The 26599-nt window shown below is 41.9% G+C and overlaps 3 protein-coding genes across 3 annotated transcripts; 2 read left to right on the top strand and 1 right to left on the bottom strand.

The window, feature by feature from the left end:
* Positions 1-10368: 10368 nt before the first annotated feature.
* On the bottom strand, positions 10369-16950 carry sele (selectin E). The gene is made up of 23 exons (XM_079831055.1): positions 16874-16950; positions 16734-16791; positions 16252-16638; positions 15994-16104; positions 15697-15888; positions 15425-15616; positions 15138-15326; positions 14853-15044; positions 14562-14750; positions 14278-14469; positions 13990-14178; positions 13706-13897; positions 13415-13603; positions 13131-13322; positions 12843-13031; positions 12559-12750; positions 12268-12456; positions 11984-12175; positions 11532-11708; positions 11163-11285; positions 11018-11039; positions 10792-10878; positions 10369-10687 (listed from the first exon to the last, which is right to left on the bottom strand). Exons 1-22 carry the CDS (start codon positions 16874-16876, stop codon positions 10818-10820), a joined length of 3612 nt encoding a protein of 1203 aa, XP_079687181.1. The 5' UTR covers positions 16877-16950; the 3' UTR covers positions 10369-10687; positions 10792-10817.
* Positions 16951-21579: 4629 nt separating this feature from the next.
* On the top strand, positions 21580-24114 carry LOC307135343 (14 kDa phosphohistidine phosphatase). Its single transcript, XM_079831695.1, has 3 exons — positions 21580-21803; positions 22177-22301; positions 22611-24114. Exons 1-3 carry the CDS (start codon positions 21662-21664, stop codon positions 22689-22691), a joined length of 348 nt encoding a protein of 115 aa, XP_079687821.1. The 5' UTR covers positions 21580-21661; the 3' UTR covers positions 22692-24114.
* Positions 24115-24322: 208 nt separating this feature from the next.
* Positions 24323-26372, top strand: LOC307135342 (zona pellucida sperm-binding protein 3-like). Its single transcript, XM_079831694.1, has 8 exons — positions 24323-24997; positions 25086-25204; positions 25311-25414; positions 25485-25662; positions 25742-25859; positions 25933-26018; positions 26087-26178; positions 26266-26372. Exons 1-8 carry the CDS (start codon positions 24461-24463, stop codon positions 26340-26342), a joined length of 1311 nt encoding a protein of 436 aa, XP_079687820.1. The 5' UTR covers positions 24323-24460; the 3' UTR covers positions 26343-26372.
* The last annotated feature ends 227 nt before the right edge of the window (positions 26373-26599 follow it).

The following is a 26599-nucleotide window of genomic DNA, read 5'->3' as shown; positions in this document are numbered from 1 at the left end:
CTGACCGCGGGCGGAACCAACCCAATCTAGGTAATATGGTTCCCAGACCAATCTAGGTCTTATTTATTCTCAGACCAATCTAGGTCTTATTTATACCAATCTAGGTATTTAATCGCCCACGTGATTTCAGTTCTTTTTTCTACCTCGTAAAAAACATCAATTCACGCTGCATTTGCCACAGAGTCAGACTCGCCTAATGGTTTATCCCTATCAATTCAATTTTCAATTAAACCAAATTCTATAAAATAAAAAATAAAACATTTCCCCCTGAATTTAAAAAGTTTGTCTCTTACCAGAAGCGCCCCGTTGCCATCGGATTCGTTTTCTCTGATTCCTGTGTCTGGACCCTCCGGACACCCCCAGAGCAGTCAGCCCTTCTCCCTCAATTCTTCGGGGTAAGGCTGTGACTCTAAGTCCAGGATGATCAGGTCACTGTCTGCTCTCGGGGTCCAGAAGGCACATCCAAGGAATCCCAAACTTCTGACACCAACTGTAATGGCAAAAATTAATTCGTCGACATCACTAATAAGAGACAAACCAAGATCCAATTGTCTTTATAAAGATTTATTTTCCTTGCAAGGAAGAGCCACGGTCAAACGCAGCCGCTCGAGGCTACCTTGAGTGTGAACTGCTAAAACAAAAGAAAGCACAAACTTTTATACCCTCAATGTTTTAACAACCCCCTCAGTAATTTTCCATACATCTGGCGAAACCCACTGAAGGTTTCGCCTTGAGCAAGAGGTGAGACAATACACAAATGGTCCCCCTCCTGTCTTGGATCTCATTTGAATTAAAAGCAAGAAACACAATGGTCCTCCATCTTCATCTAACAAAGCATGTTAGCCAGGAACTCAGATTCCAAGAGCAATAAAAGATAAAAGGGACAATGTATGGCTTCCAGAGGTGAGGCCTCTTTGATCTGACTCATTTAAAACACAATAGAGAAAACAGGTCTGGAAGATTAAATCTTCTGTGATTAAATTTTTCCCCAACAATTCGCTAATATGAAGCTGGCATTGGACAATTTGCTTGAGCCTTACCCCGAGCTAACGGAGAAATATAAATATCATGTACTGTTGGAACATCTTAAACTGCCTGAAGCTCAGATGATCGCGCAGTCTTGTCGGCATCACCCATATCCGTATTCAGCAGCCATGCAAGCACTTCAATTACAGTACGGTCAGCCACATCAACTGGCTCAAAGTGAGATAGCAGCCATCCTCACATCACCAGATGTCAAGCCCAATGATAACCACAGCTTTCAGAGCTTCGCTTTGCGAGTTCACCTCCTAGTCAGTATGCTGCTGTCACTAGAGGGACCCAGGGGGATGGAGCTCAATTGCTGCTCACATGTAGACCGTCTACTTAGCAAGCTGCCAAAGTATCTACGGGATGGCTTCATTGAGTTCCTTCAACAGCAGGGTAAGCTCAACTCCATAAGTCTTAATCCTTATAACTTACAGGACTTTGCTGGATGGCTGCAAGTCAAGGCACAGCAGCAGAGACTGTCTATCCGATTAGTACAGCGTTACCAGCACAAGAGACTTCCGGGTGTTGGTAAAGAGAAAGCCCCAGCTAAACCAAAGGGACCAAGTCTAGTTGTTTATCATGGTGCATCCTCTGACGAAACTGTGCTTTCTACCCGTCCCAAAGAGCTCAAGCAGAGGAAACCCTTCAAGGTACACTGCCTCTTTTGCAACAGTAAAGAGCACTACATTACACGCTGTGACAACATCAAAGAGCAGACGGTTGCTGACCTGCAGAAGTGGATTACTGATGGAAAGCGATGCTGGCGATGTGCACGGTTTCACGTACCCGACATATGTAACCTCAAAAAGCCATGCAGTGACTGTGGTGGAATACATCTCCAGGTGCTTCACCGTATCGCCCGTGATGATCCAACAAACTGTACATCACGTACATCAGAGAGTCGTATTTACCTCACACCCGCCAGCACCAGCAGAGTGCTTCTTAAAGTGGTACCAGTGTTGTTACACAGCAAGTTCAGGTCAGTGGAGACTTACGCTGTGCTGGATGATGGAGCGCAGCGAACCATGATCTTGCCAATAGCTATCCATGAACTTCAGTTGAAGGGTGAACCCGAAACACTTGCTCTACGCACAGTAAGATCTGACATCACTCACCTTTCTGGGTCCAAGATTAACTTGGAAATCTCTCCAAAGAGTGAACCAAAGAGGCGCTTCCAGATACTTGGGGCCTTCACTGCTTCGGGGCTGGACTTAGTAGAGCAATCATATCCAGTGCAGAAACTTCAGAAACGGTACGCTCACCTCAGAGAGCTTCCGTTACAGTCATTCCACAATGTGCGTCCACTGGTCCTGATAGGATCAGACCATGTCCATCTTATCACAGCAGATAGGCCAGTCCGTCAAGGAACTAAAGGTGGTCCAGTTGCAGTGCACACCGCCTTGGGCTGGGCCTTACAAGGGGCTGAGGAGAGCACACGAAGCCACAACTCAGTGCAGCAGTGTCTTTTCGTGTCAACTGGCTGCTCCAATGACTTGCTCTGTCGTAATGTTGAGAAGTTATGGCAACTTGACATCCTGCCTTATAGGAATGAGAAACTGGTGATTCGCTCCAAAGAAGACCAAGAGGCGATTAAACTTCTCGAATGCCGAACGCAGAGAATTAAGGTTGAAGAAGTTCAACGCTATGCCACCCCCCTCCTGCGTAGACCTGGTGCCCCAAAACTCATAAGCACAATCCAATCCGTCATGTCTAGTTTGAGGAGCACAGAGCGGAAACTTCAGAGAGACCCAGAGAAAGCTGTTGTGTACTCTGGTGAGATTAATAAGCTTATCAAGGCAGGCTATGTTACTAAGCTCCAACCTGAAGAAGTTACTAAATCAGAGGAGACCTGGTACATTCCCCATCACCTGGTGTGCCACAATGCTAAATCCAGACTGGTCTTCAATTGTTCATTCAGGTATCAAGGTCTTTCTCTGAATGATCAGCTTCTGCCAGGTCCTGCACTCGGCCCATCATTGTTGGGAGTCCTTTTGAGATTCAGGCAACACACCGTGGCTGTAAGTGCAGACATTCGCGGAATGTTCCATCAGATCCACCTGTTGCCTGAGGACAGACCTCTACTCCGCTTCATCTGGCGAGATTTACATAGTGAGAACTGTCCAGACGTCTATGAATGGCAGGTCTTACCATTCGGTACAACCAGCAGCCCATGTTGTGCCATTTTTGCTGTTCAACAGCATGCTCGCAATAACCAAGAGAGTTACCCAGATGCTTTACAAACAGTGCAGCAGAGTTTTTATGTGGACAACTATTTGGCAAGCTTTCCAACCGCATCAGAGGCCAAGCTCACAATCGATCGACTGCGCAATCTGCTGTCAGAGGGTGGATTTGACCTCAGACAATGGGCTAGCAACCAGTCATCAGTGATAGCACATCTACCCACTGAAGCAAGGTCCTTGGCTGCAGAACAATGGCTAGTGCAGAACAAGACTGATCCAATGGAGCCAGCTTTGGGTCTCAGGTGGAATTGTGCTGCTGATACTTTAGGATACCACTATCGTCCCATTGAACATGCCGCATTAACAATGAGAACAGCCTATCAAGTGCTAGCAACGCAGTATGATCCCTTGGGCTTCATTGTGCCTTTCACCACGCGAGCAAAAGTGCTCATTCAACAGCTGTGGTAAAAAAAAAGAGATTGGGATGACCCAAATTTGCCGCCAGATCTTCAGGCTGCCTGGAACACCTGGGAAAAAGAGTTACAGCATCTTAGTGTGATAACCATTCCACGCTGTTACTCATCTTTCCCTAATGATGTTCAAAGAAAATATGACCTCCATGTGTTTTGCGACGCATCCGAGAGGGCTTATGGAGCGGTGGCTTACTTAGTAGAGTACACCGAAGATGTCATTCATACTTCCTTTGTCATGGCTAGATCGCGAGTTGCTCCCAAGAGGCAGCAGTCCATGCCTCGCTTGGAACTATGCGCAGCATTGGCAGGAGCCCAGCTAGCAAAGCTTTTGAATGATGAGATCACTCTCCAGCGGACAATTCTCTGGACGGATTCTACAACTGTGCTGGAGTGGCTTCAGTCCGACTCATGTAGGTTCAAAGTCTTCGTTGGAACACGAGTCTCAGAAATACAGGAGTTGACAGAGCACAGTGCTTGGCGGTACGTAGACACGCAGCAGAACCCAGCGGATGATATCACAAGAGGTAAACCGCTCTTAAACTTTACTGTGCCTGGTCGCTGGAGTCAGGGACCATCATTTCTAAAACTGGGTTCTGAGCACTGGCCAAAGAGACCTGAACAGACAAAATCAGAAAAGTTACCTGAACTGAAGAGTCTCACTATCTGCTGCCTAACCACTACGGAACCAGATCAAACCCGTCTAGATGCCGCTCAGTTCAGCACATGGAAAGAGTTAGTGGAAGCAACTCGACAAGCCTGTCAAAAGGTTACAAATGATTCGATAAACACCCAGCTCATCAATCATCGTGAAGCAGAATTGGTCCTACTGAGAGAGTGTCAAGCTTCAAGTTTTCCTGAGGAAATAACAGCCCTCAGAACACACAAACTTATACCAAGCCACAGTCGACTAAGGTGTTTAGCTCCAGAGTGGGATCCAAAGACTAACATACTCCGAGTCGGAGGACGATTACGGAGAATGGAAAGCCCAAATGTTGAACAAATTCATCCAGTAGTGCTAGATCCACAGCATCCAGCAACGAAGCTACTCATTAAAGACTTCGACGAGCGCTTGTTGCACCCGGGTACAGAACGAGTGTATGCGGAAATACGGAGGCAATACTGGATCTTGCGGGGGCGCCAAGCAGTTAAACACCACCAGCTTAACTGTGCGTCCTGTCAACGATGGCGAGCTCAGCCTAAAGTACCACAGATGGCAGATTTGCCACCAGAGCGCCTCAGGCTTCTCTGCCCGCCGTTTTATTCTACAGGAGTGGACTGTTTCGGCCCATATCATGTCAAAATAGGCAGAAGGATTGAGAAGCGTTGGGGTGTCATTTTCAAATGCCTCACCACAAGAGCGGTTCACATAGAGCTTCTCAACTCTATGGATGTGGACGCTTTTCTGCTTGCTCTTCGACGATTCATAGCCAGACGTGGCAGACCAAAGGAGATCAGGTCGGATTGTGGCACAAACTTTCGTGGTGCCGAAAGAGAACTGCGTGAAGCCTTTGCAGCGATGGAATCTCAATTAAAAGAGCAGTTAGCAGATTACCAGATCCTCTTCAAGTTCAATCCGCCCAATGCTCCTCACTTTGGTGGTGTTTGGGAGCGAGAGGTCCGCTCTATTAAAGCTGCTCTCCAGGTAGCAGTGGGGAGTCAGTCCGTCTTTGAAGATGTTCTGTCTACAGTCTTAGTAGAAGTAGAGGGCATTTTGAATTCAAAACCCCTGGGATATATCTCAGCAGACATCGCAGACCTCGACGCCATTACACCAAACCTTCTGCTCATGGGGCGGCGGGATGCATCGCTTCCACAGGTGGCCTATGCCTCAGGAGAAATGGGACGGCGCAGATGGCGACATTGTCAAAATCTTGTGGACCAGTTTTGGTCTCAATTCACAAGGAACTACTTACCTACGCTCCAGACACGCCAGAAATGGCACAAACCATCGGACAATCTGGCTGTAGGCTCAGTGGTCTTGATAATTGATCCACAACTTCCAAGAGCTCAGTGGCCTATTGGTAAAGTGGTTAAGACTGTGGTCAGTAAGGATGGGTGTGTGAGAACAGCAGATGTCCTGGTCAGAGGCAAAGTGTACACCAGGCCAGTGGCCCGCCTCATTCTGTTGCCTGCTCTTGAGGATGACAACAAAGACTCTTAAAGAATTCTCTTAACTGACACATTTGCTGCTCAAATGTGGGGGCGGCTGTTGTGAATTCTTTAATTATATGGCTTTCAATATTATGTATCCCGCTGTATTTTATATGTAAGCAGGGTGTATTATGCAAAATACTTAATCCATATGGAAAGAACGTACTACGCAATTTATAGTGGATACGGTTTTGGCGTAAGTGATGCGTTCTCTGTTACGTTTACGGAGCTGTCAGAATATGACGCAGTTTTTTCACCCGTGCAGCATCTCTGAGTGCAAGACAAAGTTATTGATGCAAAACTACCTACAGTTGTATTAAAAGGTGGAAACGAAATCTGATGACTCCTCCTCTCTGATCAGAGTGCTGAAGTGGTTAACACCATTAAAGAACTGGCATTCAGTGGGGCGATCCCCAACAGTCATATAAATTTATTTAGAGAGAAGTATTATTTTTTATATTTGTTACCCAAACTTTCATTCATACTGGAAGCCAGAGGGCGCCCTCGAGCAGAATCTCCACACTTGCCTCAGAGAAGTAATCCTTAGCCCTAATGTGAAGCTAGCGATGTGGGATAAACTGAAGATAGAAACGCTTTGACTGATGAAACGAAGACAATAAACACAACTGCATCAAGATATGGTGTATTTGAGTTCTTCAAGCCTTCACTATTGTCATAATAACAAGGTATGCAGTGCTGATTGAGTGCAGACTTTATCACTGTTTAGAATAATATAAAACAATGCATGTCTGCCTCATTCTGTCCAGAAAAATACAACGTTATTAAATGTAGACGTATTTTGCGGACAGGTAATTGCATTTATCACGGGATTTGTAGTTTTATCACCGAGTACGTGTACCAACACCCCCAGAAAGAACTACAACACACCGACGCTCTGAGGGCGGCGCAGCAAAGACTCAAGAGCTCCGCTTTCGCGATTCGATACTTTTTTTGCTACAGTGTAACGTTAATAACTTTCTGCAGCCAGCATTTCTGGAAATGAACGAGGATAACACTTTTTTTAAGACCTAATTAAATTAAATTTAAGACCTCGGGTGAAAAGCTGGCCGTTTTTAAGACGTTTTAAGGCCTTAAATTTAAAAAAAATAATTTTAGACTTTTTAAGACCCAGCGGGAACCCTGAGTAAGAAAAGTACTGTGGATTTGGAAGCTGCTCTTGCAGGGCAGTCTCAGTTGAGTGGCCGCTTTTGAAACCGGATTGGTTAATGTCCAGGAGGTTGTTCTGTTCAAGAAACGTAGAGAGCTGGTTAAACACAACCCGCTGAAGTGTCTTTGCAATGAAAGGCAGAAGGGATACCGGTCTGTAGTTTTCTAAAAGTGCTGGGTTTAGAGAGGGTTTCTTAAAGCTACACTGTGTAACTTTTTTAGTCTATTCTTAGCTAAAAACACTTAGTTCTTTCAAAAATATATGTGCTCATTAATGTATATTTACTTCTTTCAAGTAATAAAGTATTCTCGTAAGTTTATAATATGCCATTGAAAATACATAAGGTAATGGGATCTAACGGTGGTCGCCATGTTGCCCCTCCATCTTGAAAGTACATTAGCCAAAGAGGGACATACCCGTAAATTCAAGCTTCGCCTTTCGCATTTTAACCGGTTTTAACACTCGATGGCACTGTACAAAATTCCCTGCCTCGCGCATGTGCGCGTCAACTTGTTCAGACTTGTCTGGTGCATGCGCAGAGAGTTTTCATCTCAGCAGCGTCCGGTAACAGAGTTATACGGAGTTTTCCTGGCTTGTTTATTCCTCAAAAGTCTGTTTTTCCTTGTGTGGTATTTCTGTGCGTTAATAACTCCGTAAGTAATAATAGTTATTGTCATTGTAGATGTGTTTCAGAGTGTGTCATCACGTAATTCAGTTGATGTCACCTCAGAAGTATTTTTGTGTCAGCATACAATAGCGTAATGCTCACCTATTTGAATAATCATTCAGTTATTTTGTTATCAACAATGTTTATTCGTTTATAGAAAATATTTGCTTGTAATGTATGTTGATGGAACTATGTATCAGGTCTGATCGGCATATTAACAATTGTTATACAGAGCGCACTGCAGTGCTACCGTTAAAGCGGCGCACACACTTTTGTAACCGGACACCGCTTGTTAGCAGCAGCAGCGGCAGCTCCGCTCCTTTTAATGCAGCTGCATTTAGCGCCTATATATGGTACAATAAGCTCTGGTTTACGGTTACATTATACAAATGTAACTTATAAGTATAGTTATACAGTTCTTAACTGTGTATGTATATTTACCATCCTTATTTGTTCTCTCACAGAAACCACATTTATGTACATATCCACGCAAACCTGTTTATGCCTTGCAATTGGATGACTGAATAAACATTACTATCATCAAAGTTCACTCTGGATTAGCTGCAGTTCTTTCTAGCCAAATAATTAGGCCAGTTGAGCTCCAACCATCCCACTGCTTACAGAATATCCCACAGGCACCGTGTCGAATGTGGACAAGATCGAACTGGAAGCCATGTTAATCTTGGACTAAATCGGCCACCGTAGGAGTTGAAACGAAATCGGAATTGAGAGGAACAGAAACTAAAATCCACTGGATGGTCATATACCTTTTCACCACTAGATGGGGGAAAATATCACACAGTGTAGCTTTAAGCAGTGGGGTTACCCGAGCCTGCTTAAATGCTGTGGGGAAGGTCCCGGTGTGAAAAGAGGTGTTGACAATGTGAGTGAGTGCAGGAGTAACAGAAAAAGAAATGGCCTGAAGGAGTTTGGTGGGGATAGGATCAAGCGGACACAAGAGTCAGAGCAGTTGTTGATTTTGTTTTGGTAGTTTTAACAGTGGAGACATTAGTAGAGAAAGAAGCGAGAAGAGACTGATACAGGGTTAGGTCAGTAGCGTTTTTTAGTTTTGCGCCTCTTTTGCCCGGAGTCCAGAGCGATGTTCGCGGAGAACATCAGACAGCCAAGGGGCAGAGGGGGTGGTGCGGGCTGGCCTGGATGAAAGGGGACAGAAGTTGTCTAAGCAAGATGTTAGAGTGGAGCAAAGAGTGTCAGTAGCACTGTTAGTGTCTAGTAGTGTTGGGTCCGAGTCCACCTTTGTCGAGTTCGAGTCAAGTCCAAGTCTTAAACAATCAAGTCCAAGTCCGAGTCCAAAAGGGGCCGAGTTGGACTCAAGTCCGAGTTCTTATCGACCGAGTCCGAGTCGAGTCCGCCCGAGTCCAGGGTGTAATTAAATTGAAAAAAGATTAGAAATTGCTATTGTAAATTTGTATCTTCTATTAATATTTTAACCTTTCAACCCATTAAACCATTGGCAATATAAAATGTAACAAAAAATACCACTATTACATCTAGCCATTGCCATTTAACATTTTTAATTTGTCAACAGATCAACTAGTTTACAATCAAAAATGATTTCAAACAATAGAATGACATAGATATATGTAGAACTTTTATTATTACAAGTGTATATAAAAATTATATAGAAAAAAATTATTAAAACCAAATAGAATTTTTTTTTTTTAAACTAAGCAGTAATATATATATATATAAAAAAGACAAAAGCACATAACACAATAACTAAAAATTAAACTAAAATTAAAGCTAAAAAGCTAAAAATAAAATCTCTACCAAAACAACACTGATCCTGACCCTTCTCACTTTCACAAGTGGGTTGTGAATCATTCCAGCGTCCCACTGCTCCAAGTGTCGAGGAGCAGCATGTATCCTTTTTTTTCACATACAAACTCACAGGTGGATTGGTAGCTGAAGATGCCCATCGGTTGATAACACCATGTTTCCCCTTCCTGTGATTTCTTCAGCTCTGTAAAATGATCTGTGATCCAGTGGTAGCTACAAAGATATCATTTTAAGGGTACTGCCCCAGTGACAAAGGTACAATTTTTGCACATTGTTTTTGAGAGTGTACTTTTTCCACTGAAACTACGTTTGTCTGATTACAGTCAGAATGACAGTTGACAGATGTGAACACGATAACTTCTTGTTACAACAAACACAACAGAGATATTCATCTCAAAGAAGAAGGTAGGCTACATGGGTTGTACTTCATGTCACATTTTTGTTAATCTTGATTTCTCACAACTTTTTCTGAGTGAGACGGAGTGAACAGTGACACACAAGCCTCACAAGCGCCCACGTCGTGCAGCCATGCAGAGAAGGCCAAGGTCAAGGTCAAGAATGTTGTTAAACAATACATAACATTTTGTTTGTTTTTCACCAAACCCTATTGTATATATATATATATAAAAATCTTGATGCTGGTCGCTATTCACTGCCATTAAATGGAAAAGCGAAAGCAAGAAATTAAAAAAAGAATTCTCCTTTTGAGGTCCATGACAGAAATAAGGGCATACTACATTGAAACAGCACCAGGTGAATAAATGATTTTACTCACTCTAATGGAGTATCATCAATCATTGAATGTTTATTTATACTTTGATGTTGACGAATGATAAATGTATGCTTTTGTGGCACTCATCTGTTAGAGGAAAAGTCGAAAAGACATTGAAAAACCCAAATCATGATGTCATGAAAGTCAAACTTTATTGTTTTACATTCACAAATAGTTTAATCAGACAATACTGTTTTGGAACAATAAATAGTACAAAAAAATAGTGTTAATAACATAAAAAAAGAGAATATTTAAACCGTACAGAACAATATGTTCAGTCAAGTAAATAGTAAATGCTTCCATTGGGAAGTAGAAATCACATTCAGTTAGGACTGTTGCCTGATAAAATGGTAATGCCCATCAGATTGAGTAGAATATTAATCACATCAAAAGTGTCAAATCATTTGGATGAATTTTGATGTCCAGCGATGCAGTAGCGATAGATTCCTGTGAAAAGGAAGGTTGAATTAGTTTTTAAATGAATTGTTCACTGGAATAAACTACATTAGCCATACTGGCCCGTATATGTGCATGAGGAATATAATGCTCACCGTGTGTAGTTTGATGCTCTTCTGCTCTATATGAGACTGTCAACACTGCTCTTATAAACCTGTGGTGGATCCTCAATATCCAAGGTACTAAAAATTTAAATAGACAAAAGCAGAGTTAAACAGGCTATAGTCCTATATGGATAAACCTAGTGCAATAAACTGATAAATAACAACAGTAATAATGTAAGAAAAGAAGGATTTAATTGCCAAATAAGCCATATCTCACCTGTTCAGGTCAAACTTGTTAGCTGAAAACAAAAAGACATAAATTAGCATTTTGGGTAGAACATATATCATATGGAAGAACATATTTTAGTCAACTATATGAAATACTGGATCTTTGTATATAGCAATTTAAAAAAAAATCTCACCTTTACTCCTCAGTCTCTTCAGTATCCAGTAGACTAAGAACAGACTGGAGCTGCTGATAGCACCAGCAATCCCAAGAGTCACTTCTGTCGCTTTGATAAGTGATGCAGAAGGATTAGGATGAGCTGAAAATACAGATAAAAGGAAAGCTGTAGAATGTCTTTCTCACTTCATCACTGAAACTGCATATCTGCATCCCACAACAATTATTGCTGCTACACTGCTACAGAGTTGAAAAAGACAAAGTGTTTCGTGATAAAATACACTTATATAATATATTAAATATATAAATATATAAAATATATATTTTAAAATACAATACATTAAATCAACCTGTAAATCCATAAACGAGACAAGAGTTTGTTCATTACCTTCACAGTGAGGTGGTTCCAGACTCCACTTTGCCGCTTTTGTACAGTTGATCTCTGAAGCCCCCTGGAGGAGGAATCCTTCTAAACAACTGAAGCTGCATTTGCTTCCATAACTAAAACTTGAAGTACAGCTCAGCTCTCCATTGATAGGACTGTCAAAGGCGGGGCAGTGAAGAACTGAGTGGTAAGAAAAATTATGAACAGATCAGCAAGTTTTTCTAAAAAGCATTTGTAAAAATACATCCAATGTGTAAAACACAACATACATTCCACTCATGTTTACAGGTTAATAAATTAAAATTATATTGAAAAATTAAATTAAAACCAAATAGAAAAATTAAACTAAAACTAAGCTGTAATATTACGAATAAAATTACAAAAGCACATAACAAAATTACACAAAAATTAAAAATAAAAGCTACTAAAACAACACTGATCATGACCATTCTTACTTTCACAAGTGGGTTGTGAATCATTCCAGCGTCCCGTTGCTCCACAGAACAGTGTAGAGGAGCTGGAGTCTCGCAGCTTGTATCCTTTTTCACATACAAACTCACAGGTGGATTGGTAGCTGAAGATGCCCATCGGATGATTACACCGCATTTTCCCTTCCTGTGGTCTGATCAGCTCTGGACATTGAACAACTGCAAACAGATTCAAAGACATTTCAAAGAAAATTAATTTTAGAAGTTTTAAAGAGCATCTGTAAATGTTCCCCAGTGTAAATTAAACTCACGTTCACAGGTTGGTGGTTTACTTGACCACTCTGTTGTTGAAGTGCATCTTGTTGTATTGGAGCCCTTTAGTTCATAACCCTCCTCGCAGGAGTATTCACACTGAGAGCCATATGAGAAATTGGTAGGATCAGAGCACTGGACGCTAGCATGATCTGGTGGGGTGATGTCCTCAGGTTTACATTTTAAAACTGAAAAACAGAAAACATGATCATGATTAAATGAATTTGCCTGGTTTCAAATAACTAAGAGGAGACCTGCAACTAAACATGTAAAAACATGACCATTCTTACTTTCACAAGTGGGTTGTGAATCATTCCAGCGTCCCGTTGCTCCACAGAACAGTGTAGAGGAGCTGGAGTCTCGCAGCTTGTATCCTTCATCACATACAAACTCACAGGTGGATTGGTAGCTGAAGATGCCCATCGGATGATTACACTGCATTTTCCCTTCCTGTGGTTTGTTCAAGTCAGGACATTGAACAACTGCAAAAATATTAAAAGACATTTCAAAGAAAATTAATTTTTGAATTTTTGAAGAGCATCTGTAAATGTTCCCCAGTGTAAATTAAACTCACGTTCACAGGTTGGTGGTTTGCTTGACCACTTTGCTGTCGAAGTGCATCTTGTTGTATTGGAGCCCTTTAGTTCATAACCCTCCTCACAGGAGTATTCACACTGAGAGTCATATGAGGAATCGGTAGGAACAGAGCACTTGATGCTAGTATGATCTTGTGGGGTGACGTCCTCTGGTTTGCATTTTACAACTGGAAAACAGGACCATGATTAAACTCATTTGCCTAGTTTCAAAGAACTAAGAACAGACTTGCAACTTAACATTTTGTAAAAAACATGACCATTCTTACTTTCACAAGTGGGTTGTGAATCATTCCAGTGTCCCGTTGCTCCACAGAACAGTGTAGAGGAGCTGGAGTCTCGCAGCTTGCATCCTTCTTTACATACAAACTCACAGGTGGATTGGTAGCTGAAGATGCCCATCGGATGATTACACCCCATCTCACCATCCTGTGGTTTGATCAGCTGTGGACATTGAAACACTGCAAAAAGATTCAAAGACATTCCAAAGAAAATTAATTTTAGAAGTTTTGAAGAGCATCTGTAAATGTTCCCCAGTGTAAATTAAACTCACGTTCACAGGTTGGTGGTTTGCTTGACCACTCTGTTGTTGAAGTGCATCTTGTTGTATTGGAGCCCTTTAGTTCATAACCCTCCTCACAGGAGTATTCACACTGAGAGCCATATGAGGAATCGGTAGGATCAGAGCACTGGACGCTAGCATGATCTGGTGGGGTGACGTCCTCAGGTTTACATTTTAAAACTGAAAAACAGAAAACATGATCATGATTAAATTAATTTGCCTAGTTTCAAAGAACTAAGAGCAGACTTGCAACTAAACATGTAAAAACATGACCATTCTTACTTTCACAAGTGGGTTGTGAATCATTCCAGCGTCCCGTTGCTCCACAGAACAGTGTAGAGGAGCTGGAGTCTCGCAGCTTGTATCCTTCATCACATACAAACTCACAAGTGGATTGGTAGCTGAAGATGCCCATCGGATGATTACACCCCATCTCACCATCCTGTGGTTTGTTCAGCTCTGGACATTGAACAACTGCAAAAAGATTCACAGACATTTCAAAGAAAATTAATTTTAGAATTTTTGAAGAGCATCTGTAAATGTTCCCCAGCGTAAACTAAACTCACGTTCACAGGTTGGTGGTTTGCTTGACCACTCTGTTGTAGAAGTGCATCTTGTTGTATTGGAGCCCTTTAGTTCATAACCCTCCTCACAGGAGTATTCACACTGAGAGTCATATGAGAAGTCGGTAGGATCAGAGCACTTGATGCTAGTATGATCTTGTGGGGTGACGTCCTCTGGTTTGCATTTTACAACTGGAAGACAGGACCATGATTAAACTCATTTGCCTAGTTTCAAAGAACTAAGAACAGACCTGCAACTTAACATTTAGTAAAAAACATGACCATTCTTACTTTCACAAGTGGGTTGTGAATCATTCCAGTGTCCCGTTGCTCCACAGAACAGTGTAGAGGAGCTGGAGTCTCGCAGCTTGTATCCTTCTTTACATACAAACTCACAGGTGGATCGGTAGCTGAAGATGCCCATCGGATGATTACACCCCATCTCACCATCCTGTGGTTTGATCAGCTCTGGACATTGAAACACTGCAAAAAGATTGAAAGACATTTCAAAGAAAATTAATTTTAGAAGTTTTGAAGAGCATCTGTAAATGTTCCCCAGTGTAAATTAAACTTACGTTCACAGGTTGGTGGTTTGCTTGACCACTCTGTTGTTGAAGTGCATCTTGTTGTATTGGAGCCCTTTAGTTCATAACCCTCCTCACAGGAGTATTCACACTGAGAGCCATATGAGGAATCGGTAGGATCAGAGCACTGGACGCTAGCATGATCTGGTGGGGTGATGTCCTCAGGTTTACATTTTAAAACTGAAAAACAGAAAACATGATCATGATTAAATGAATTTGCCTGGTTTCAAAGAACTAAGAGGAGACCTGCAACTAAACATGTAAAAACATGACCATTCTTACTTTCACAAGTGGGTTGTGAATCATTCCAGCGTCCCATTACTCCACAGAACAGTGTAGAGGAGCTGGAGTCTCGCAGCTTGTATCCTTCATCACATACAAACTCACAAGTGGATTGGTAGCTGAATCGGCCCATCAAATGATTACACCGCATTTTCCCTTCCTGTGGTTTGTTCAGCTCTGGACATTGAACAACTGCAAAAAGATTCACAGACATTTCAAAGAAAATTAATTTGAGAAGTTTTAGAAAAGCATCTGTAAATATTCCCCTGTGTAAATTTAACTCACGTTCACAGGTTGGTGGTTTGCTTGACCACTCTGCTGTCGAAGTGCATCTTGTTGTATTGGAGCCCTTTAGTTCATAACCCTCCTCACAGGAGTATTCACACTGAGAGTCATATGAGAAGTCGGTAGGATCAGAGCACTTGATGCTAGTATGATCTTGTGGGGTGACGTCCTCTGGTTTGCATTTTACAACTGGAAGACAGGACCATGATTAAACTAATGTGCCTAGTTTCAAAGAACTAAGAACAGACTTGCAACTAAACATTATTTAAAAACATGACTAGTCTTACTTTCACAAGTGGGTTGTGATTCATTCCAGCGTCCCGTTGCTCCACAGAACAGTGTAGAGGAGCTGGAGTCTCGCAGCTTGTATCCTTCTTTACATACAAACTCACAGGTGGATCGGTAGCTGAAGATGCCCATTGGATGATTACACCCCATCGCACCATCCTGTGGTTTGTTCAGCTCTGGACATTGAAACACTGCAAAAAGATGTCAAAGAATTTTTAAAAGTGCCTGATTAAATGTGTCATTTTCATTTCATAACGTAAATTTTACTCACATTCACAGGTTGGTGGTTTGCTTGACCACTCTGTTGTAGAAGTGCATCTTGTTGTACTGGAACCTTTTATTTTATAACCCTCCTCACAGGAGTATTCACACTGAGAGCCATATGAGAAATTTCCATTGGGATGAGAGCACTGGACACTAGCATGATCCGCTGGTGTGACTTCATTTGGTTTGCATTTTACAACTGAAAAGCAGAAAAAAGTTAACATGGTTACATTTCACTTTTCACTGTCAACACAGAACTAAGAACAGACCTGTAGTCAGCAGTATCAAGAGAATTATTACCCACCATTTTCACATCGTTCTCCATAGAAACCTTCAAAGCATGAGCATTTATGGCTGTTTATGGTTTCTACACACTCTCCTTGACCACTAACACAAGAGTCATCCTGGCAAGAAGCTAAAGGAGAAAAAGTGCATAACTATTCATTGATGGTTGCATTTATACAACAAATACAGCAGAATGACTCTTCTTTTTTCATTTCAATTGAAAATTCATTGGTTAGAAGATTTTACAACAGCTCATAAATGCACAAAGGCTACCTACCCATGTAGCACAGTGCAGTCTTCTCTTTTAAGCAGGATTCATCATTCCATTTCCCTTCATCTTCTTTTCTTTTAATGTATATTTCCACACAGTCTTCATTATTCCTTCCATTGTTGGGCTCCCTTTTTGCCCAGTTCTCAGCTTCCTTGGTAAGAATCTTGTTAGTTCCCACCCAGGTCCATTTACCACTAATTTTACGAATGCCAATCCAGTAATATCCATTGACTTTTGGAAGGAAGCTGTTGAGGTGATTAATCTCCTCTTTGTTCTGGATGGCCACCATGTCAGTGTAGTGCTGTCTGCACCAATGTCTAGCACTTTCCCAGTTCATTTTGGAGTCTGAGTGGTGGTATGACCAGCCTTCAATGCCTCCCCATATGTTGAGCACTGCAGAAATAAGGCATTGCAACTTTGAATAAACTATTTTTACAGGTTGTATTTACTTATTAGAGTTTATACACTAGAATGGTTTACTTTCTTACCTGAATAAATAAGAACAAGGGAAGCAAAAACGTGCAACGGTACTTTGTCGCAAACACCCTGCAAAATTAAAGAACTACATCAATTAGATGAACATAATATTAATTGATACTATGCATTATTCATACTATGCATTACTTACCATAGTCAGAGATGTACAGATATGATAGGGTCCTGTTGACGGGCGTCTCTGTAGGTCTTTATTAATATGATGGTTCTGACTTCAGATTCTAGTCTGTGTTGGGACATTTATATAGGAGCTCAACTATGGATTAGGACTTCCCTTCCCGGAACCACTTGTGACATCAACCAATAGAAGCAGTGTAATTTTAGACTCTGGAAATACCCCTCTCTAACACTGATCAAGGAGGAAACTGCTTTCAATTTAATTTTTTGGGAGGTTAACATTCTCTTGGTGTTAGTGGGAGGAAGTGACCTCTCAGGAAATGTTGTAGAGCTTTTGGGCTGATATGGCCACAGAAGGATGACTGCATATGTTTATTCTCAGGAATGGAATATATACTTTCTTTCTTATTGTCCATTTGTTTCAAATCGATCAACTGAATATGTTACTTTAAAAGAACAATTCCGACTTTCACTTTTTGGTGTGAAAAAGTAATCAGCAGGGAGATACTTATACTGTCAATATCCTCAGTTCTGTTTATAAAGGAAAGAGAGAGAGACAATATAGGTCAAGAGGGGCATGAATTGTCATGTTGCCAGTAATCATTTGGCGCCTTTACAGTTTCTACCATGGAAATACAATTTATGGTAACTGTTAGTTAATCTACTCAGTGAAGTGAACGTCACATAAATATGACATAAGCATGAAGATTTTAGGACAATGAATTAAGTCTGTATATTAGTATTAAACAAAAGTAATATGAATAGAAGAAGAACTTCTGAAGAACAGAGGTATTACACAGAACTTCCATAAAATTATTTACATTCAAATATGTTTGTGTGTGAGACAGATTTGTTGAAATAAATCCTAGCTGGGCTGTTTAAAAAATTGCTTTGTTTAAAAGCTGTTATTACAATTAAGCTCCCCAGAGGTTTCTTGTTTTGAAGTTTGAATTTTTTCAGCTTGATTTCTGTGAGACCTTGACCCTTCTCGGATGCCACCCATTCAGTTTGTTTGCACAGTGTTGTACCAGCTTCCGTATTACAGAAATAGCTGAAAATGACTAGTGAGCAAAGAACAGAAAAGTAAATAATCAATGCGTGTCAAAATAATATGTGATAACTTATCTAATATCTTACATTTATGCATTTTGGCAGACGCTTTTATCTAAAGCGACTTACAGTGCCCTTATTACAGGGACAATCCCCCTGGAGCAACATGGAGTAAAGTGCCTTGCTCAAGGACACACTGGTGGTGACCGCTGGGATCGAACCAGCAACCTTCTGTGTGTCAGTTCCATGGTTTAACCCACTGGATCACCATCTCTATGTTGGTCCATAGAGATGGTGGACCACCATCGACCACCTCTAATATCTTATAATAATAATGTTCATACAAACATCTATTTGAAAATAAATCTAATATAAACTAGCACACTCAAATTGAGGATGATTGTTTTTAATGTTTTTATTATTTTTATTAATTTAAATGATCAATGTGTGGATTGGTCACACACACAAGAATTATAAGGTAAAATGAATTAATTCAAATATATTTTCAACGATGGCACTCTTGGATCATTGGAAATGACAGTGATGTCTTTGGTCCCCTTAGAATGGTCAGTTGTATTGCGTCTTTGCTAGACGCAGTGGGAAAACTCATTTTCTCGAAAATACTGAAGCCTTTTATAAAATAACGCTGAGTTAAGTGCTGAGGCTTACTTGCATGTTATTGGCTGGTCAGAGGTAAAAGCAGGAACCAATGGCAGAGTGGCGTTACTGTGTGAATAAATCGGTGCGGATATATCAGAGCCCAGAATGGGCGGGGCAACTGCCTATAAAAGACGCTCGGATTGCCATGGACTGAGATTTATTCTCATTCAGCGATGATCTACGGAACTTCGCTGACTCTCCTACTCGATGCCTTCACCTTCTCACCGACGATAGAAGAGCCTGCAGCGTAACTGCGAGCTAGCCAGCGACCGGCCTGATCCAACGTTCGAGCCAGTGGCCTAGCTGTCTAATCAGCGCACTCAATCGCCTGTGATCCTGTGAGCTGTCGCGGTGTTTCCCTGCACTCTCCCGCAAAAACACTGGTGTGTATCTTTTTTTTGCAATATTCACAAAAGAGCAAGTGACGTTGTTGCAAATGTCGTGCCACACCTGTGGCACATGCAGAGCCTCTCTGCATGATGAGGACGGGCACAGCGAGTGTGTTGTTTGTCTGGACAAGGACCACGTAGACGCCGGATTATGCCGCTCTCCTCTCTCCGCTCGAGGATATCACTCTTCTCTACCCCTCGCGCTCTCCCGTATCCTTTTCCGTCCGAGCCTCGGGCGGAGTTAGAGGGCTGAGTATATGGAGACCAGTGATCTCACGTTGGCCCACGGCCCGCGTGCTTCACCGTCTCCGAGATGTTTTGCCCGTAATGTTCTCCCGATCGGACCAGCACCACCTGCTCGATGCCGAAGGTCTTGTCTCTTTCTGATGAAGACCCACACGAGGAGCCACATTATGATTCTGTGTCATTAGCGGCATCAGACGCTGAGGATTGGTCAGGCTCCATCAGAGACCCCGTCCCCGCCTCAGCTCTGCAGCGACTCCAAAGCTGGTGTTGGCACCGAACTCATCCGCGTCCTCACAAAAGACGGAGGAGCCTGCACGCAGCCGACTGGATAAGTGGTTCCTTCCGGGGTGCCAATAGGCCCCTTGACAGAGAGCAGCACTATCCCGGAAGTCCACGATGAGCTGGTGAAATCATGGTGAGCCCCTTATTCTGCCCGCTTGCGTCCATCTTCGCTCTCGACCATTGACGGCGCCGAGGAAAAAGCCGTGGCTGCACACCTCTGCCTGCCCACAGCGGTAGGGTGGAAAGCCAAAGTCCATCTAAGCCCTGCAGGATAACCTCAGCATTAGCGCTCGATGGCAGTCCTCCAAACTCCTCCGTGCTATGGATGAGACAGGACCTGACCCAGAAGCTTTTCGTGATGTCTGTAGCGCCACAGACCTGGCCCTGCGCGCCAAGAAAGCCATCAACCAGACCATAGGGAGATCTATTGCCAACCTTGTGGTGTTAGAGCGACAACTGTGGTTGAACTTAACAGAGATCAAGGAAGCCAACAAGTTCGCCTTCCTTGATGCACCAATCTCCCCCACTGGCCTCTTCGGCCCTGCTGTGGATGGTTTCTCAGAGTGCTTCACCGCGGCACAAAAGGCATCCCAGGCTATGCGACACTTTTTGCCGAAACGCTCCAGTTCTGTTTCCTCGAGTCACTAGAGAACTCCGACACAGCAACAGTTAAAGCCTTCGCCTGCGCCAGCGCCTGCAGCCACTCAGCCAAGCCCAGCACCCCAGTCATGTAAAACTTACAGTCCTACAAGTGGCCCCTCTCTGGCACACTCAGCCTTGGTTCCCAGAGATGATTCAGCTGCTCTCAGCAGCGCCATGGCCAATTCCCCTGAGGAAAGACTTTTTGGCACCCCTGGGTGTCCTGAGCACTATCAGCGAGGCAAGAGCTCTGTCTATTAGACGCCTCTATGCTCTTAAATGGTCTGTGTTCTCTAGCTGGTGCTCAGCCAGGAACCAGGACCCAGCCTCGTGTGATGTATCACCGATATTTTCTTTCCTACAAGAGCTGTTGGATGCAGGCCGTACTCCATCCACGCTCAAAGCCAATGTGACAGCCATCGCCGATTTTCATGCACCGATGGCTGGCCAGTCAGTGGGCAGGAACGACATGATTGTCCGTTTCCTAAAAGGAGCCAGAAGGCTTAACCCCCCATGGCCTCCTATGGTGCTCACTCTCGATGAAAACTGCACTACTTCTAGCATTAGAATCTGTATTTAAAAAAAAGAGGTGAGCTGGCCTCTATGAGCCCTTCACAGTTAGCTCTTAGGGGTCTAGAACTCATACGTCCCTGCGCTGTAAGCACATAGGCCCCTTCATTATGATGGTGTCCGGCCTCGTGAGCCTGGCCTTTTTATATTAGGGTCTTTGCCCCTTACACGATATGTCAATAAACTCTGGCTTGGGACCCATATACTAGGGTGTCAGCTTGAGTAGAGATACATGTCGTTGCGCTTATCATAGCATGGCGTGATTGAATAGGTTCGAACTGCGTCTAGCAAAGAAGTAATACGACATGACCGTTTGAAAGGGAATGTACTCGGTTACTGACGTAAACCTCGGTTCCCTGAGATAAGGAAACGAGTACTGCGTAGACGGCCGTTCTATGGCGCATACGACTAACGATCGTCGCTTCAGTCAAATTAAACCTGAATCCATGACAATCCGAGCGTCTTTTATAGGCAGATGCCCCGCCCATTCTGGTGGGCTCTGTGCTCAGTTCGACGGGCTCTGCACTGATTGGTTTGCGCAGTTACGCCGCTCTGCCATTGGTTCCTGCAGTTCCCACTGACCAGCCAATAGTGTGCGAGTAAGCCTCAGCACTGTTGTGGCTGTGCAGTAGCACTGCATTATTTTATAAAAAACTTCAGTATTTTCAAGAAAAGGAGTTTTCCCACTGCGTCTAGCAAACACTTTGCTGACACTGTCTGCCAAATAGGAACTGTCTGAATTTATATTTTGTATTAATTAGCTACTCCATTCAGTAATTCTGCTCCATACAAACTGTTCAACCATATTTCTACAAAGATATATATTCTATTTTTTTATTTCTATTTTAACATTTCTTTCTTAGTGTTATTTTGTTTATGTACTTCCGGTTTGTAGTTTGTATCGCATGATGACTTTATAAGGTTCGCCTGCTGCTGTGCTGTCTAGCTGCCAGTGCCACACAGCGAAGATGGCAGACGCTCTGAGCAAAGTGCCCGATGTCGATATTGATCCAGAGGGAACGTTTAAATACATATTAGTGAACTTAAAGGTTAAAGGTGGAACTGAACATAAAGTGATAGTGAGGGGAACTAAAACTGCGGAGTACCACAGTAAGTGTGCACGCTAGCAAGTACAATAGCTAATAAAAACTTTATCCAAAGAAAGCTCCGTAATACTAAATCAGCTGGTAACATTCACTCTGTTCTTCACTGTTTATGGGCATTGAGGAAAAATATCTGTCAACATAAAAACGTTGGTGTAAATGATTGACTGGTAACAGTGCATTGATTTTGTTATTTGATTGAGATGCTAATTTGTGAAGAATTTTTAGTAATGGCTATAATGTAATGGTTTAGTAAATACAAAAAACTGTTGACAGGCTCACCAGACTTGTATCCGTTTCACTCAAAATAAACATTATCATGGGTAGTATTGGTGGAATGATTTTCACTCTTTATTCTTCTCATTACTTATTTTATTCAGATAACATATTTGAAAAAGTGAACCCTGCTATGGAGGCTTTGGGACTGGAGTGTAATTGTCTTGGAGGTGGCAAGATTGAGCACAACAACACCGAAAAGAAACTCCGGGTGTTTGGAGAGTCTACGGTAACATTATAACAACCATTTAAAATGATGGCATAAAATACGGTTACAGAGGCACACGCAACAACTACAGTGTTTCATAGAGACACACAATGTAGAAGTAGGCCTACAATTCAGATACTATTCTATTTTTATCAAGTGCATTTCATAAGAGATCACATCACCTCATACATATAAGGAAACACTTTCATATGTTAAAAATGGACCAGATACTGTATGTAAAGTAAGCAAACCATAGTGCATCAAAATCTTCTTTTTGGCTTTTAAGCTTGCTTTTAAAGAGATGGTCTCACATATCTTTTCTTTTTCTAGGGATTTGGGAAGGCTGACCATGCTGTCACCGTGGAAAAGCTCAAATCTGTCTTTAAAGACTATGAAATCACTATGGAATAAAAAACTAAATTGAGCAAAATGTATAATGATTGAGTGAAAATGTAAATTTTTTATAACACTTTAGCTATACCTATTTTTATTTGGACGCAAATTGAATAATATTTCACTGCTCTGTCAGTGCCAAAGTTGAACTTAGATCATTAACCTTGATAGCGAGGTCTAACCTGCACAGGAACTCTGCTTGTGCTTTGTACAGCGATAAACATATCCTGTCTCCTGTCTCCATCACGGAATGTGTCAGTTTAGAGATCAGGAACAGATAAAAGAGCATCTGTATGATTCATGGATGGTATGTCTAGTTGAGAAAGTTGCCATTGAGATACAAGCATACATATTTGTATGGATTTATATGTGCTGAGAAAACATTTCACAGAACCAATCATTATGTTTTTACCATTACAATTAAATTGTAAAGACCCATTATTTTACAAAGCATTACATTTATATGGTTACATATGCACTTTTCAATAGAACCCTTTCAATTGATCTCATTTTACAATGTCATGTGTATTGTGCATAAGTGATTTTCATCCTGTTTCTGAAGTTAAAAATTTTACCAGTTTCCTGTATCCTGAGACCCTGAATAAACCAATATGACCCTCATTGTCTATTAGCATTATGAGGTTAAATGAGAGAGCTTAGACAGGTTTAGTCATTTACAGACAGGCACCATGATGCCTGTGATGAACCATGATACATTTATGAGGGTATGAAAAAGCTACTCAAATGACCAGATTGGATTTATTTATGTATTTTTTTTTTAAAAATGTTACAGTCAATTATGTATTGGTTCTAGTAAAGTTATCTTAATAGGTGCCAGTGCCAAGTGTTTTGTTTGAGCAATGGCCTTCTCAAACATTTTGAAATCATTTTTAGTACAGTGTCAGTGCCTGAGCTTTAGTAGTAATTCATTTTAATTCAAAATAAGTATTGTATAAAACAAATATGTAGTCAGGCTGAACAAGGTAAAGTGCTGTGATCGATTGCCTTTTATTTTCCTTGTGGAATTTCCATCTTCCTGTGACACATTTAGAGTCTATTGAACATAATGGTGCTGTATTTGGAAAATCCTGTAAATGTTATCGCCATCATAGCCTTCTCTTAATAGGCTTTTGTTTCCCTTAGCATGTGTCTGGTGGTGCATGTTTTCGCACTTACCATTACCGCCAAGGATGTTAAAAAAAATTGAAAGTGTCACTTTGAAGTGGAGAGGTGTGGCATAGTTGAACACAATATTGGCAGCCAGCATACATTCTCCAAACAGTAACAGTGTATTCTGGTAATTTCTTTGTAGTCAGCTCACTGTTCCTGCCCTCACTTACAGGAACCACTGGAGTATTTAATTCCATCTGAATGTATACTGTAGTAAATCAGTCAATCTGTATTAATTACAAATAATAAAGATATAATTATGAAGAAGTTGAAAAGAAACCTGTGGTGGCAATAAGACATTAACAATAGAAGACATATAAAAAATATCTCTATCCCCATGATAACAGTCAATAACGTTAAGGTCAAATACTGTTCATTTCAAAATAGTGACAAGCAAGAGAAGCACTGTTGTTTCTTGTTTAATTAATTGAGTTTTGCTTGTTTCGTGGGCTTGATGAGTGAACTTCAATGCAAGTGAGGCATTGATTATGTGATGAGGATGGTCCACTGAACAATTAAGCTTGTTTGGGGGCGGGGACAGCATTCATGGCACTATAAACCAGGGCTAAAAACGTGTTACTGCAGTGTGGCTGTGTGGCATTGTGGAGGCTGCAATAATGGGACTTAGACAATGTGTACTTGGGCTTTTAGTGCTGGTTGCACTTGATCATGTGTATGGTGCCAGCCTAAAGACTAGGGCGTTTCGGCCACGTGTGCTTATGCAAGAGCCTCAAAGAGAGGATTATCAGCTTGGGGAGCCGCAAAAACCAACCCAAGCCCCTGATGGAGTTCAATCTCAGAAGCCTCAGCTGGCCCCGCTGACTATAAATCTAGTGCCTTCAAGTATTCAGTCTAAACAAGAGTTGCAGGGTCCAGTCAGGGAGATGACCTGGAGGTTCCCAGTGGCCCCAGAAGAGCCAGCACAGCCAGATTTTAATTTTGAGTTGCAGCAGCCTAACCCTTCTGACAGCATAGCAATCCAGTGTTGGGAAGATGGGGTGCACGTTGAAGTGAAGCAGGACTTCTTTGGTACTGGTCAACTCCTTGAGCCCTCTCTTGTGTCTCTAGGGGACTGTGGTGTTGTGGACATAGATGCAGCTGCCAGAGTCCTCGTCTTCCATTCGGCACTTCAGGAGTGTGGTGGCGAGCTTGTGGTATGTCTAATGGCTTCTTAACTGGGTTGCTGTATATGCTTGTAAGGCTCTGCTGTATCTGTCTGATTCTAAATTTTCCCTTTCGCAGGTGACTGAGGATGAGCTTGTGTACAGCTTTACTCTTGAATATAGACCAGTGGCATTTCAGAACACTCCAATTTTAAGGTCCAGTGGTGTTACAATTGGCATTGAATGCCATTACTCCAGGTAAGGTGTGGTGTGTTTTTTTTTTTTTTTTTTTTTTTTTTTTTTTTTATAACTCATTTTGCCATTAAAGTCTTTTGGACATGAATGAATAAGTATTTCAATACAGGAGACAAAATGTGAGCAGTAGTGACCTGAAGCCAACTTGGATCCCGTACATGTTCACCAAGGCTGCAGAGGACGTTCTGGTTTTCTCACTGAAGCTCATGACTGGTTTGTATTGCCTTGCTCTATATTTTCCTTAATGGTGTCTTATTTTGATTGTCCTGTCTGTCTTTTTAAGATGACTGGATGTTTGAAAGGCCTTCGAACGTTTTCTTCCTGGGTGACATCTTCAATATTCAGGCATCTTTGAAGCAGTACAACCATGTTCCCCTTCGTATATTTGTGGACAACTGTGTGGCCACTGCAGGCCCTGATGTGAACTCCACTCCTAAATATTCTTTTATTGAAAATCATGGGTAAGAAGTAGCCTACTTTTACTGAACTTTCATATAAGTGGGTGAATTGAGATCCTCATGAAACCTCTTGGTGTTTCAGTTGTCTCTCTGATGCAAAGTATACGAACTCCAGCTCCAACTTTCTACCCCGGGTGCAAGATGACAAACTACAATTTCAGTTGGAGGCCTTCAGATTCCAGCAGGAAAACAGTGGTGCTGTATGTATTGCAGGATTATTTGGTGCGGTCCAAGTTAAGTGCTTTTAGAGTTAAAAATGGTGCTCTTCAGCAGATTTACATCACCTGTCTTCTAAGAGCAAGTTCAGCTTCATCCCAGATTGATGAGGATCATAAGGCTTGTTCTTTTAGAACAAATGGGTGAGTCTTGATGGATTCTAGGTTATTCTGTATAACATGCACCCCCTCCTGACAATTGTGTTTTTTAGATGGAGCTCCTCTGATGGAAGTGATCAGGTGTGTGGCTGCTGTGACACAAGCTGTGGCTTGAGGACGGATAGTGTGTTATCCAAAGTTTTAGGTATATTTTGCAAATGACTAAGACCAAAAGCAGTCTGCAGATTTCATGTTCCGACTTCATGTGTTGACTGGTTTCCTTTCACTGCAGGTTTCCAGTGGGAGGGAAAAGCCCAAATTGGTCCCCTTCAGGTCAGGGAGGGCCAAAGTCAAGAAAAAAACGTTTAACTTTTGTAAATAAAGATTTAAGTACTACATAAATGGTCTCTTTACTGTCTGGTTTTGAATCCATGGACTATTCTGGGACTTAAGATGTGTGCTCTCCAGAAGTGGAATGTCCTCTGGGTGTGGGGTTGCACTAAATGCCTTTACAAATGGGGTAATCTTTATTTGTTTATTCTGGGTCTCAGGATACAGGAAACTGGTCAAAGTTTTACCTTCAGAATCAGGATGGAATTATTTTGCTCTGAGTTCAAATGATGGCC

The sequence above is a fragment of the Gobio gobio genome, assembly GCF_949357685.1.
Source record: "Gobio gobio genome assembly, chromosome: 12".
NCBI lineage: Eukaryota > Metazoa > Chordata > Actinopteri > Cypriniformes > Gobionidae > Gobio > Gobio gobio.
This window is presented reverse-complemented; position numbering and strand designations above follow the sequence as displayed.